We start from the raw sequence: 15,745 nt of genomic DNA, 5'->3' as shown, positions 1-15,745 counted from the left end.
GATACAGTCCTAAAGTGCTCGGAGTAGCAAAGTCTCCAATATTTGTTCTTATTTTATTTTTTATTATACTTCCTAACAGGACTGTATGCTACTTGTTGCTTGAGCACTTCCGAGTTAAAAATGCTACAGCTGACTAATACCAAACAAGTCATTTGTACCTTGAACTGTTCAGTAAATTGTCTTCAGTGGCATTTGTTTTTTTCCTGATTTAAGTGATTCATAGCTCTTACAATATGTTATGAACCTTCAAAGAAAAAGAAAAAACCTTGTAAATACAGGTTTCTAAAGTGATGTGAGGTCTCTAAAATCCTACCAGCATGAAAATGGCCTGATTATCACAGATGGTATTCATTGCTCCCAGTAAACTTCAAAGAAGCTATAGACGCTCAGCTTGTCTTTAGATGACTTCTGATAGGCAACTTAGTGTTATTTAAGGGGCACCAAACTTTTGGGATAGATGTATAGGTGGGAGTGTAGATTCACTACTGAGAAGGGCTTCTTGATGCAATTCTAGCTTCACAGTTTTGTCGTAAGTCAAGATTTAATAAATTACATTTTCATTTTTCTAATGTCTTTTGCACTTGCTTTTAGTATCAGTCATTCATGGTGTGGATGGGTATCAGGAAGAGGGAATTGTCTTTATCATAAAGGCAGGGAGAAAATAAAGAATGACTTGTTTAGCAACAAAAATGGTGGAGAAAAAGGGTTGTGGCAAACTGCAGCCATAACTGGCTGGAACACTGCTCTACAGAAAAACAAGCTGACTTGAACTCCTGTGATCTTGTGGAATTTCAGAAGTTACTGGGGCTTTATTAAGATGCAAGCCTCTGCTCATGTGTACCACCTTAGAGGTCAGGATAAGGGAAAGCTCACAACCTATTAATATGGTTAAATAATTTAAACTTATGGTTTACATTGTATGTAATATCTGATAGAAACTGCTCTTCTGCTAGGGGTGCTTGACTGAAAGTTGACCAAACCACGGTATTAATCAACATTTCCTATTTAGATGAAGGTTGTCTTTAAGTCTCTGGAGAGCCAAGAACCTCAGCTGACAATCTCCAGGTTTGGAGAATCCACCAGGTTTTGGATACCACCACTCAAAGCATCAGATGGCTGGAGAAGAATCTCAACACCTTTAGAAACTGGCTGCTGAATAATGTTCAAGGCCTGAAATGAGAGATTGAGTTGTTCATCTCTGCTAGTGATGGAGATTTGGATATAGTGTTCATTCAGAAAGAAAATCTTAGGACAGATAGTTATGATGTGTTGAAGCTGGCAAGAGTAAACATAGATGTACAAAGCTGAAGGAGAATTCAGAGGTTCTTCCTGATCTGCTACTAGCTAGTATGTTTGGAAAGAGAATCTGCTCCAAAAGAGGCCTGTGAACTGGTTCAAAAGTCTGTCATAATACAATGCGGTAAATATCTGCCTGGGGATATACTTTGTTTACTTCTTGGCTATAGGAAATAGAGGACATATTTTTTCCTACTTCCCTCTGTTCTATTGTTCAAACAAATTATTATTTTTGTTTTATATGGATTTGGTAACAGAAGAAAATGAATGTGCTATTGCTAAAAGTTTTTTGGATGCAGACTGAATTGTCTCAATGGAAACAGCGAAGAACATAGGAATTAGATTAAAAAAAAAAGTGCTTTCATACAGAGATGAATTTCTATGCAGAAGCAGTCCAGTAGAAAACACATGACCAGGGGTCACAGGAGCTCAGTTTTACTTTTGTCTCTGTCACTGACCAGGGGTCACAGGAGCTCAGTTTTACTTTTGTCTCTGTCACTGATCTGCTATATGACTTGAAGTCAAATCATTTATGTATTTCTGTCTCCCATAAGGCCTCTCATATCTTTCCATTGAGAAGATTTCACAATCTGTTTAAACTTCCTCTTGGAAGCTTTTTCTGCAGCAGTGGTCCAAATGGGTTCTTCTCTCAGCAGAGGCCTGAAAATTTCACTAGAATGAATAATGCCACAGACTTGGGAAAATAGTATACTGTTTCTCCTCTTTTCTTACCTGTCAAGTTCTCAATTCAGCTTTTCACTCTAGCTGAAAGTACAAGCTGTTACCTCACTTTTTAAATTTGGAATTTTCAAAATAGGTAAAGCATGAATAGGTGAGATAAACAGTGTGCAATATCACACCCTGCTTTTCCCCCTCCACCCCATCAAATCAGTGAGCAATCTGTAAAAGCACAAAAAGACAGCTGGCTCATTCAAGACCCCATAGCACAGCATTCTAGAGGGCTCTGATTGGTATATTCCCTTAGAAGTATTTAGCCAACAAAATGCGCTGCGTCAGCTGTTCAAGTTAGTCAGGAGGTAAGTGTGCTTTGACTCTTACTTTTAAAATTTCTAGAAATTAATAATATTAAGAGGCTTTTAATGGAAAGAAATCAATTTATCTGCTGTTAAAGCACACTGTCTGTCATGAAGTAGATAGCTGCCTCACACAGCAAAAAGCTAAGACTGTGCAGCTAGGTTTTCAAAAATGTCTAAGGATTCTGTGTGCTTCAGTCTGGATGCCCAGACTGAAATATGCTTTTGCTCAAGTGATGAAGACTTACAGCTTGCTTTGGGGACAGTTTTGGGGAGTTCTCTGGGGCTAGCAAGTAAAGGTAGATAGCTAGTGTAGAAACTTGCAGCCTGTTCTAGTTTGTATTCCCAGGAGAAAATAAATTACTAACAGATAAGAAAAACTGAGGAGTCCTTCCTGATAGTATCTGATACATTGCATTCCCTAAGAAGTTTTGGGGCCTAAGGTTTGAGGAATACTACTAGATGGAGCAATATTTGGCTTTACATTTAAGATGAAAATTTTACAACCACTGACTAATTAAGTCTCATAATAGCCCTGAAGTACAAGATAGGAAGGACTAGAAAATATATTACTCACTGTCTCTATAAGTCTGCTTGTTAACAGCTTTTCTTTCTCCATGCTCATTACTGATTCCTCTGGTATTCATTTAGAATCAAAGGGGCTGCTGCTGGCAGTAGCCAGTAACTGCTCAGTTAATATTTCTCTGTTTCTGTAGTTGATTTGCTCCATGAGATACTCCATGTTTTCTCCATGTTATATCATTTTGCAGGAAATAATTGTGGAGTGATGTGTTTGGAGGAGATGAGCTCAGGTTCAAAAGAAAATGCTTTTACTGACAATACTACACCTGCCTACTCTAAAGATATAGGTAAATACAAGCCAGAGATCCAGTTACAATGATGCAATGAGCTACGGCTAAATCAACAGGTACATGATAAATGATTGTGTGCACTTAGTCTGATAAATAAAATATATTAAGTGAATTTACCATGGTTGCCTACTTCAAGGTTGAATTGAATATCAAACGCAGACACATCCTAGGACACTCACATTTCAGATGATTGCTGTAACCATCAGGTTATTAGCTAGATTCATCTCTCTCTAGATTTAGCTAAGAATTCCATCTCTGATCTGACATATCTTTCCCAACTAACATTTCATTGGCAATAGTACAATGCTGTATGACATGTAAATTTTTTTCAAAAATTTGTAGTAAACTAAAAACTCCCAAACAACTCTCATAAGTGCATGAGGTTTCTTGTAATTTTTTTACTATTTATCACTGTCAGCTTTTCCAAGCATAATCTAGGAGCCTCCAGTTACCTAATAGCTGAAGCCTATATGTCTTCAGTAGTTTAAATACATTGTCCGACATCTCCCAAACAATGATCAGATCTCAAAGGTAGTTAGGCAAATTATAATATAATATGTATTATAATGTTATCAGTTCAAGCCGTATTAAGTTTGTTCTGAGAATATCCTGTTTCTGGCCTGTGATTGTGGTTGACTTTTGGAGGCGAGACCTAAAATAAACCTGATATGACATCATCTCATCTTGTCAGAGGAAATAGAGGTATAAATTAATTGTTTTTTTTTGTCTAATTTGTCTTTAGTCTCTTAGCATAACTGAATGAACAAAAAAAGCTCTTTTCTTCAGCTCAACTGTTTAAAATACTTTTTGGTAATATGGCATTTTCTAATGCTCGAAGAAAAGAAGATAGATAAAACAATGTGCATTCAAACCTCAAACCAGTCTACATTTTGTAAAACCATCAAAACATACAGAGAGAGTTTAGACCTTCCCTTGTGTCAAAGTATTTTCTATCTTTCTCACAGATTTCTGCTTTTTCTCTCTGAGATTTGTAAAAAGTTAAGAAAGAAAGTTTATGAGTTTCTTTCTTAAAAGGGGAATCAAATAGCTATGAAGCTCCTCTACAGGTTCCTCTACAGCATCTTCTAAACAAGTTAGCCCAAGTGCTTCATGCTCAGGTGCCACACTACTGCCATTAAGCTGACTGTCCCAGGCAGGACAGTATGTTCCCACTGCTTCCTTTATCCAGCCTGACTTGTTTTGGGCCAGCTCAGATTTCTCTGCATAAAACAGCTTTGCTTTGTGGGGGCACACCCAGAACCCTTTGCCATAGAAATAGCCTGTGGGAGCCAATGTTGTTATTAGAGACCAGTGTCCTTCTGGCACACATTAATCTCACACATTTTTCTGTTAAGATTTCGAAGTGACAGCTTGTCTGTTGCCCATGAAGATGTTTTGTCTTTTAGTAGCCTTCTCATATTAACGTGACTTGGTTGTAGTTTGTACTTTGTCTTCTCACTTGGCAGTGAAATGTTTTGTTCACCAGGAAAGCCATATACATGATTAATACTGTTCATTATAAATGGGAATTTGTTGTCATTAATTATTAGTAAACAGAAAGTCTGGACATCCTTTAGATAAGAAAGATGACATAATCAATTATCTTTTACTTTGAGAATACAGACAAAAAGAGGGTGACTGGGTAAACTGTTCAAATGTTGATCCTTTTTCTCCTTAACAATAAAACTGACGATGCATATTTGGGGCAACAGCTACTAAAATGTAATTTCATTTTTTCCATTTTAAGAACAAATTATCTTAATGAGAATGGTCTGCCTTGTGTATTAGTGGTGTATAGGACAAGAACTAATGAGCTTAAATAGCAGTAATGTAAATTCAGTTTAAATTTTAAGAAAGGTGAAAGGTTCCTTAAAAGTAAGACTGATGAAACACTGGAGGAGATTGCTGGGGTAGGAGAACACTGAAGGTTTTTAAGAACAGGTTATATCAACATCTATCAGGACACTAAAGATACAATGCCTTGGGACTACAGAACGCTCTGGCTAGCCTTCTGTTATCCCTTTCAAGACTATTTCTCTGTGATTCTGTAATCATCCATCACATTGTTCCTCCCCTCCCCCTGGCTTTTAAAATATATGTATTTATACTACCATTCTTCAAAATAGGAAGTAGCTATTTGCCAGCAAAAATGAAAAAGCTGTTTATGTGATGCACCGCATCATTTAAACTTAGTATGTCCTCAAATCAGCAGTCATCACAACTTGATACATTTGTATGGCTTCTTAGGAGTGAAAATGATTGCACTAGCCAAAAAGAGTTCCTTCTTTTTGTTCTTTATTGGAAAGCAAATGCTATTTAGTTGATGTATGCTTGTAATTCTCATTACATTAGCATCCAAGCAACCATCAGTATAACACATTTATCAAGTTGAAGTTGAGTTAAAAAAATGGGATCTTTATTTACAAGGCATTTTTCTCCCGATACAGTAAGAGCAATCAAGTTCTAAAATTATTCTCAAAAAATAAGCACATAAAAACAATTTATATAAAAGGTGAATTTCATTTAAATTATTAAATAGTCACAGATATAGTCTGTTAATTTGGAGCTATAAAAAACAACAAAAAAGAAAAACAACAGCATTGGTGAAATGAAGAGACAGCTGATTACCTTGACTGTTTTGGATGGTTAGAAATGTTTTATAAACTGTACCTGCTTAAAGTATCTGGACCATTAAGTCTTAAGGCATGTCTATGCTTGAAACGGACTGCTGTGTATCAGAGTTAAGTGATCCAAGGCAGTTGTTGAATGAGCAGCAGATACACCCCACATTGTTAAGTGGTGATATTACCTATGCCTTGTATTGTATCACCACACAGGGCACTGATATTTCAAAATACCTGCTCTACATTCCAGCGAGACACCCTACCAAGCATTGCTCTGCTCCAGTAGTATGTGCGTGGTATCATTCAGTTTTGTCAAATCTCTGCAGACATCAAAAGTACTTCAAAAGTTTAATCTACAATGTAATCCTACCTGCCTTTTTTAGCATATACTCTGTTTTGCTGCTTCAGTGCACTGCAATTTTTCAGTGCCCAGCCAGGTAGCACTGATGAGTGCTGAGGTTCTCATAACAGTGGACACAAGCAGGCTGCTGCATGCACAGTTGAAGTCATATGAATTCCTTAGAAATAGGACCATAAGACTCTTTGATGTTGTTCACAGCCCTATATTTTATTTTCAATAGATATGCATTTCCTGAGACTGTGAGCATAACTATAGTGTTCCTGACAGCATGCTATTTTCTCATTATTGTTGTTGATGTGTCAGTGAAGAAGGCTGGAGGCTAGTGTGGAAAGTTCAAAGCTGTATGCTGCAGGAGAGTTGTTTTCTGTTGCCATTCTCACCAGCTTGGTCTAGGGTTTCTGAACCATCGATTAGGTTCTCCATGTAGGATTTGCACCCTGGTAGTGTGAATGGATGGAGTAGGACAGGACAGTAGGTCTTTTAATTATAATGCGGACTGATAAATGCCAGATGTGCTGTGGGTATTGTGGGAAGCTAGCTAAGATGTTGCAAGAGAAGGCTAGTAATTGCATATTTGTACTTGCAGTTGGTCATTCTGGAGAATGTAAATCATGATTTTTTTTTCTTTTTTTGCTGGAAAGTGAGCAGGATATGCATTGTTACTGTGGGATATCCTAGTTCACCAAAACACCATGACAATTCAGATTACTATGAAATGTTGTGCTCTACTGATCCTCTACCTACGTGGCAATATAACTGTGCTGGAGGAATTTTACTGAATTATAATGATGATTCTACACTTAGATAGAAATCATCAGTGTGAAGGCTTAACATATTCTTGTAGTTAGTGTGCAGGTATGTGTGTAGGAATTCCATGTTTTCCGTTCCAGAGGAGACAGCTTTTTGATTTCTCCATGCCCATCTATGGGAAAATGAATCTTCATCCTAAAAAAACAGAGTTAAATCCGTATCTTTTGTAAATCAGTGTAAGCTTACTGAAGTCAACAGAGCTATGCCAGGCCTACTAAAGTCAATAGGGCTATCCATTTCTATCAGCAGTGTAGCCCAGTAACACAGTAACAAGCATTTATATAGAAAGTCTTGAAAATTGGGGGCTGGATTTCTAAAAAGTTTCCAAAAACTGATGCATACATTTAAAACCCATTGCAATAAGCGAATAAAAATAGACAGAACTGGTTAACTCTGGCCCTTTGAGACTGACATTTTAGGTCATTTGAATCTCAAGTAAGTTCTTTTTATTTCCTTCTCTTTGAGTCCTATGACAATATCTTGTTTCACTGTATGACTCAGTCTTGAAGGAGCTATTACAGTAAAAGGTGCCAAGATGAAAAAGGATTTTATAGGAGCATGAGATCTATAGATACATTCCCTGAGGAAAGCTGATCCACAAAATGACTTGTTTCTTAATGCAAGGGCTTGTCAACACTTGAAAGCTGTTCCAGATTAACTTGTATTATTCTGTACTAGAGTGTCTTATGTCCACAAACATTTTCTGTGCATTACGGGTGCTTTACTGATAATTGCTCCCTGCCTTTGGAGCTAGAAGTGTTAGGGTGATGCATTCCTAACCCAAACCAATTTCTGCTGTTTGCCAGTGGTATCCCTCTGGTAAGCCATATTGATTTTTTAGGTATTTGTGTTGTCTGTCTTTTCATGTCTATACCATCTACTGCTCCAAGGTTATCCGAACTAAGTGGCATGTTGATTTTTCAGTCAATTTTTTTGTATACCACCCAGGACTATCTTTTCCAATTGCCACCACATGGAGAGTTCACATACCTGTGTGTATGTATCTTACTGAGTGGATATATCTTGTCCATGATTATTTACCATTTGTGCCTCAGGCTGCATTGACTTTCTCTGTAGAAATCTCTTAATTGTACTACTAATCTGATAACCAGAATCTCACATAATCAGTGTTTCTTATGGAATGTGGTTGTAGAACAAACATATGGATAGAGACTCTGCGATGGTCAGGATGTAGACTATAATGTTCATGGCAGTAACAACTGTCTAACTAGTTTCCCACAAGACAAGCATAACTAGCATCAAGCAGCAGCACACAAGCCCCATTAGACTTGCAGTGCAAATAGGCTTTTGTTTCATCAGCTGAGTCCAATCTATCGCTCAGAAGGAGTGATAGAAATAAGAAAAGGCAAAAAGCTTGAAGTATTGCTTAAAACAGAGAAAATGAAAGGAGTTATGTTAAACCTTAAAATTGTTTTCATTTTTTTATTTAAAAGCATAGCGGAGTAATTATACTGTTCCACTAGAAATAATGATATGTCTCTTCAACATAATATTGTCAGGTTATTTGTTTTTCGCTTTCTTCTAAGACTTGTTTTTAAAGGAGTACTGCCAACATGTGATGGATATACTTTCAGTGAAATAAATAAAACACCAGAAAATTCACAGCAGGCAAAAGGAAAAGACTCTGTTGAATATATACCTAAAGCAGAGCTGAAAAATATTGGAGAGACTTTATGCTTCCTTTTTGTCTTGAGATGCTGTAAGTTAGATTGGCACTGTTTAAAAGGTGCCACTGAGATGTGCTGCTTGTTTACCATGTACTGTGATCTATCTCCTGTTGCATATATTATCTGACTGAAGGCTACATTTTTATAGCACGTAAATGCTCCATTGCCTGCTACATTGCTTAAGACTACAAGAGAACATTGTCAAAGAAAATTATATTGCTACTGAAGTATAAATTCCACTGTTTTTTGTAATGTTCTCTTATAACCCTCTTCAGATGATTGTAAGGGTTCTTGCACATCTGAAAGCCTTGTGCGACTGAAATCAAATTAGGGATGTCAATACTGAACCTTTGAGAGAAGTACGAGCAGTAAGTATGTATGTGTTTATGCAGCAATACCCTGACCATTATATGATGCCTTGTTCTTGCTCCCCCTGTACCAAAGATCAGTAAGAAGTCAACCAGTATAGGACCCCATGGTCTTCTGTGCTCTATGAACATGCCTATCATAAACCAGGTTACCTCCTTTGGGTGGTAACAGGAGTATCATATTCCCTAATTCAATACTTCCATGATTCACATAACTTCATTTTTTGATACTAGCACAAATATGAATAAATATATAATGTCAAAAGCTCCAGTGCTACCTTTGTACTTCTTATAAGGTGCTGATCATTTCACTTCATCTTTATTTTGCAGTTTCTCAATTTGCAAAAGGAAAAAATACTACTAATTAGTTGCCTCACAGGGTACTTCAAAGATGAGATGTGAACATGGATCTCTCTTCTTAATTCTAAAATGTTATTGTGGCTATAAAAACAAGGATACTTATGCATCCTTTTTATAACTTATTCATTAAGCATTGTAATTAAAATTTTCAAAAATTATTATTGTTGCTCTGACTTTACTGCTGTTGATGTCAGTTAAAGCTGACAAAGTCCTGCCAGCCCTGCCTACTTTCAAAATTCTCAGCATGGATTTTTTCTGAGCAGATTTCCTACTTTATAAAGCTTCTGCTTCAGTGAATCAGTTTACTACCTTTTTCCTCAATATTCAGAAATATTTCTTTTCAATGCTATCAAGTTTCAGTCAGTGGTAAATAAGAGGAACTGACTGCCTCCTCAGTTCAGCTGGGAAGGGAGTCACTAGAAGGGGAGGGACAAAGACATACTTGTAGAAAGCTGCAGAACTGAACTCTAAGGGGGAAGTTACAGTACACAGATAAGCAGATCTAACAGCTGACTGCTACCAAAGGGGGAGAATCTCCCTTCTCCTCCATTTTACCTCTGTCTTTGAGTTGAGGTTGCTCAGCTGCATGTTCCTGAGCCCTCTCGTGTACTGGTGTCATCCAGACCCTTTGCAGAGATACAACTCTGTAACCCAGAATGAAACTATCCGCTGTTTTGTTGAGTTAGTTTTCTGCCAGGTTAGTGAGTTGAAGAGTTGAATCAGCCCACAAAGAGATCTTACAAGCATCAGTACTGGTGCAGGGCAAGCAGTGAGCGAATGAAGCAGGTGTAGCAGAGGGGAAGAGCTGAGCAGGAAGAAGGAGGACATTAACATTTTGGCAAGTGGCAAGCTGTTAGATCTGCCTAAACCACCATGTTTAACTATATTTTAACTTCACCAAAGGAAAAATCAGTTTCTGAATCATTTTATCCTGTGACACTCTGACCACAAAAGCTGGCAAGCCATTTCTGTGCTACTTAGGAGGATATATCAACAATACACAGTAATTTTTTGCTAGTACACACTTAAAGAAACCCACAAATAACACGTGACTCTTTACAGTCTAGAGGTGAGTTACAAACATGCTAAAAATAGTCTAAGGGAAAGAGAAAAATCCATGGATCTAACTTCTGGAAGTTTTATGGCAATTTATTTATTTTTATGACCTAAATAAAATCAGCAAAGCAGAAGGAGCATTTACAGGCATCCTGTCCACACTGCAATAAAATGTTCTAATGTTCTAACCCTGTCATGACTCTTCCTCTGTAGAATACATCAGAGCTTGTTTCTTGATTTGTAATACAGCGCTGTAATCCATCTGGGGGCTCATGTGCCACTGCTCACTTCTTTGTGGCTATTGAGATGGAGATTGTAATTGGCATGTTGCCAAACCCTTGTTCTAAGCCATAGAAAATACACAGTTTGCTGCACTGTAAGAAAATACACAGATATATAATTAAATTAAGCCATTCTGGGAGCAATGGAACTAATGAAACTTGCTTTCCTTTTTATCTTTTAATTCATTGTGAACTCTTGATAGAAGATTTTCTTGCATTGGGGTACTTAAATGCTCTTTCTCACTCTCTCTCATGTACCCCTACATACACAATTTTAAGTACCTCTGTATAAGGATTCTCTGGTGTTTTTAGTTCATGCTGGAATATTTTTCTCATTGAGACAGTATGGTACTTATCTTCTTTCTTAGATCTATTTTCACCTAACTGGCAGAAATTATTTTGTCCTTGAGATATTTTTCCTATGACAAATGTGTTGTAATCAACCAGTGGTCTCAACTTCTGAAGGAGACACAGAGACAAGGTAACACTGTAAACTTAATTACAACCTATTAAAAAAGCAATGTAGACCTAGGAAGTATTGCTGAAGGGTTGGTTGTGTGGCAATGTAAAATACATAGCAATGGTTCTGTCAAAGCAGCTGCTTCTCTTAGGTATGGATACACTTGTAGAAATAAGGATGGCCATTTTCTATTTTGAAAAAATAGTGCTATGGATTGTGCAGATCTGGCTGAAAACAACTGGAGGATTTCCACTGGGTCAAAGCACCCAGGCATCACCTGACACTTGTAATGTTCATGGGGATCAAATCTCTGTTCCTCTCAGCAGAAAGATAAACTAGAACAACTAAGGTCTGAGTCATATTTCTTGATATTTAAAGTGGAATTATCTCAACCATTGTTTAGGGAAAGCAGGTCTTCAAGGATGAGAAAGAGACAGACTTGGTAGCTATCGTATTTTGTACCATGGCAAAGAGTCAGCCAAGATGTTGTTGGATGGCGGCTGCCAAACAAAGGCGAAGTGTAAGTCATTCCAGTTGCTTTAAGAATATATTTAGGACTTTGAGCATTTGCAGCAATGTTTTCTTCTGTATCTCAAATAACAATACAACATTGTGATAATTGTTGCTGTAAGGCCTGAAAAGAGAGGTATTTTAACATTCTTTGCTTTTGTTAACCACTCATAACATTAGAACAAGGACTAAAAGCTATATTTTGCAGTAAAAAAGTCTGTATCTGCTGGGTACTGATCCTTTATCATATTCTAGAAATTTTAGCTGGCGCTTCAGTTATAATTTTGTTCTAAGTTATGTTATATAAATTATACTGAAACCTTTATTCTCCTAATATTGGACAGGTGGGAACAGGTCCTACTGTGAAATGACCTCTGGACTGAACTTTATATATATGAATAGTTCCCATTGTATTCTCCTGAAACTTGATTTTAATAGGAAAGTACAGATAAGGAAATTTCTTCGCGTGTAATAGAGTGTGACCTTATTTTGCCTCTTCTGCTTCCTAGACATTTATAATGCTAGTTAAAGATTTTGGATTGGAGAAAATGAAGAATGGTGAAAGCAAAGATGGGGATCCTAAAAAAGTTATTAAGGTGCATTTGCAGTTTCTGTGTGACACTGTGCAGGATCTGGCACTGCAGAGTCAGCTACTTGGTCATTAATTTTTCTTTTATGTATTTAAATATGGGCCAAGGTGGGTGAGTGCTTAGAAGAAAAACCTCCTGGGACATTTTAAGGTGTTAAAAGGAAGGCTGTTGCTGATTTAATAGCATAACTCTTCCTTTTTAGGATGGGCTGTACCAATGTTTTACTTTAAGAAGTGTTGCGCTGGAGCTGTGACAACATTTTGGTGGGTAAATAGTCATTATCCAAGCACCAAATATGAAGCTTAACTGTGGCCGAGTTTATACTACAGGGTTGCAAATGTAACTAAGTCATTTTGGGGGTGAAAAAGTGCACTTTTATGGGACAGTGAGAACAGCTACAGGCCTACGATTACGGCCTGAATTCTGGTTTGCCTCTAGCTTTCCATCCCCTCCCTCCCCCAAAGGACTGAAAATAACATAGTTAAACTTAGATTTTTTTTAATAATAAATACAGGGCCTTGAAAATGTGTTCCAAATTCTTAGGGTACAGTCAAGTCATAATTTCTTATTTTCCCACAATCAGTGGTTAAAAATTTCCTATATTAAACCAATCATGGATATTTTATCAGAAATGTGATGTCAGAGAGTGGAGTGGCCGGAGGGGAGGGCGAGCGGGCGGGAAATAGGAATATTGAAACTGAAAATGAAGGAGCCACGCTGAGCAGGGGAGGGGAGGGGAGGGGAGGCGGCGCGGGGCGCCCCCAGCGCCACAGGTGGTGCCGCCCGCGCCGGGGCGCAGGCAGGCGGCGTGCAGCGCCAGGGCGGCGGCAGCTTCGCGGGCGGGCGCCTCTGCAGGCGCCCACGCGCAGAGGCCCGGCAGCCCGAAGCTCGCCGCGGGGGCCCCGGCGCGGCGCGGCGCTGCGGGCGGAGCCAGAGGCCGCGGCGGGCGGGGAGGCGGGTCTGTGCGAGCAGGGGCGGCGCGGCCGCGAGGGGCGGGCGGCCGGAGCAGAGGCCCCGGCGGAAGATGGGCGGTGGGCCCTGGCTCCCGCGGCGAAGCGGTTGAGCAGGGGCAGCGGGCGGGAGGCGGGCGCCGCGGGCCGAGCCTGCGCCTTCCCCTTCCCCCGCCGGCGGAGGGGCGGTCTCGGGCCGGGGGCAGTGGCGCCGGCGTGAGGCGCCGCAGCGGCCGGGGGAGCCGGAGGAGCGCCCGCCCCGGGAGCATGCGGCGGCGGCAGGAGGAGGAGTGAAGAGCAGTGGCGGCTCCTCCGCGCAGCTCCTCCTTCCCCCTCGCTCGGGCTGCGGTAGGACTCCGGCAGGAAAATGGAGCCGTTCCCCAGCGGTGAGTGCCGCGGCGGCGCCGCGCGGCCGGCCGGTGCCCCAAGCCGCTGCCGCGGGCCCCGCGCGGGGGAGGCTCGCGCCGCGGCCGCGGAGGGGAGCGGAGCGGAGCGGAGCGGGGCCTCCCCGGGCGGGCCGCGAGCAGCCGGCCCGCGGCGGCAGCGCTGGGCAGCCTGAGGCCGGGGCGGCTCCCGCGGCGGCAGGCGGGACCCGAGCGGGGCTGGGGCGAGCGGCTTCTGGCGGGTGCTGCCTGCTGGAGGAGCGGGGGAGGCCTTTTAGCTCCCGCCCCGCTCCCCAGTTGAGCTGATAAACTAAAAAATTACCCCAAGTTTGGTTTTCTTTGGGATAATTCCCCCATCAGGCACGCACGTTTCTATTTAGGAAGGTGAGAACAGGCTCCCTTGCTGCTTCGGTGCTGTTGCGCTTTTTATTGCCCGGCCATAATCTCAGGGTGGCGGATAAGGGACATCGCGAAGCTGGGGCAACTTCTAAAGCGAGCAGTGCACTTACTCTGTGCTGCCCCGCGAAAAAGAGCCTTATTTGTGTCTGGAGTGCCGAAACCGTCATGGCTTTCTGACAGGGAGGGAGGAATCAGATCCTCTGTTTATGTAGGTATCCTAGTCGAGGCATTCTGAGCAGCATCCCATCCCAGCGAGGGAAGTGAGAAATACAGAAAATAAAGGAAGATCTAAGATGTTTACTTTCCCCTGTGGAAGCAAGGAAGCTTTCAGAATTGCCCATGCATTGCCAGAAGTGCTTAAAATAATGATTTGGTTGTAGCTTTAGGATAAGCACGCAGGAGCTTTTGTTGTTCTGTGATACAGCAGTGTATGTGCACCCAGTATCTGTGACTAAAAATGAAGCCCTGTCTGAGGGTGAAGTCTGTTACTGCTGCCTCTGCAGTGGTAACACATTCTACCAGGACAGAAGAGGAAATGAAGTTCTCAGATCAAATTGAAACCAAAGAATGTTTGGTTAGACAGAAGACAATAGCCAAATATGGAATTTGGACAAGACACTAGGTAACACATCTTCCTTCCTGTTGAAAATGCAGCGCTTTTATTATGGGCAGGATTTGGTTTGTTAAATTACAAGCACACTTAATAACCATAGCTGAAGCACTAGCTTGAGTTTACTGCATTGTATTTCAGTTTCTTAGGGATTTGTCATCTGGAATACAAAACTTCTGCCAAATCCAGAAAAAAACCCCTTATAGCCAAAACTAAATTTTATGTTTCTCTTGAGAAATTTTACCATCATTGCTGTGTGCTTCCCTGTTCTCAACTGCACTAAAAATTCCCTGTGCATTATAGAGCACATAGTTCACAATGTGAAGGATTAGCAACCTGAACTCTAGACAGATTTTGGTGGTTTAACTAACAAAATGGGCTTATTATTACTGTTTTATTAAATGATCCTTCTAGGGCCAGGGGTATTTTATGTACAAGCAGATGATGTTTTATATTCTTGCTAAAACCTGACCTTAGTAGAAGATCTTTCTGCTGCAGCTTATTACCATTGCAGAGTTGTAGTCTACGCTCTTGTACGTATGGTAAATTGTCTTTAACTGCAATACAATTTTGGGGGAGAAGTGTTTTTTTTTTTTTTTTTTTCCTTTTTAGTAAGTTACTTGGTAAGCGTGTTTCCTTTAAGTTGAGGGAGATAGCCATCATATATCATTCTAAAAGTCTATTCTGCGTAATACCGTTGCTGTATTGTGCTAGACAACATGAAATGAATTCTGCTCTTTGTCCATGAAATTGGAAGAAGTGATTTGGTGGGCCTGAGAATACAGCTCAGAAGTAATTTCTGCTGCTTCTGAGAAGTCACATTCATGCACAGAGCTGTTCCCTGAAGTGAAACCCATGGCACAGTGATGATGGTGAGGCTGTTTGGAGGAAAACTTGGAGGAGTTCTGTAGATTTCCTCCAGAAAGCTGGCTCTGCTGAAAGGGAGACTAAAGGGAATTTGCAAAGATCAGAGCAGAGATGTTGATCATTATGTTGGATCATTATGTTAATGATCTTTATGTGTGTTGGTGGTCAATAGCAACTGTTCAAGTCTGAAATGAAGAGGAGGCTTACAATATTGCGTTTTTGAGTA

The 15,745-nt window shown here is 40.3% G+C and overlaps 1 protein-coding gene across 2 annotated transcripts in view; it reads left to right on the top strand.

Moving 5' to 3' along the window:
- The first annotated feature begins 13,269 nt into the window (after nt 1–13,269).
- The window catches only part of LOC135324991 (leucyl-cystinyl aminopeptidase-like), a 68,338-nt gene continuing 65,862 nt past the window's right edge, over nt 13,270–15,745 (top strand). For both annotated transcript variants that reach the window (XM_064502233.1, XM_064502234.1), the window contains exon 1: nt 13,270–13,646. In XM_064502233.1, coding sequence (XP_064358303.1) covers nt 13,628–13,646 — 19 coding nt within the window. In that variant the 5' untranslated portion in view covers nt 13,270–13,627. The remainder of the gene's footprint in view (nt 13,647–15,745) is intronic.

The sequence above is a fragment of the Dromaius novaehollandiae genome, chromosome Z (assembly GCF_036370855.1).
Source record: "Dromaius novaehollandiae isolate bDroNov1 chromosome Z, bDroNov1.hap1, whole genome shotgun sequence".
Taxonomy (NCBI): Eukaryota; Metazoa; Chordata; class Aves; order Casuariiformes; family Dromaiidae; genus Dromaius; species Dromaius novaehollandiae.
Note: the sequence above shows the minus strand (reverse complement) of the source record. Positions and strands in the feature narration are given on the sequence as shown.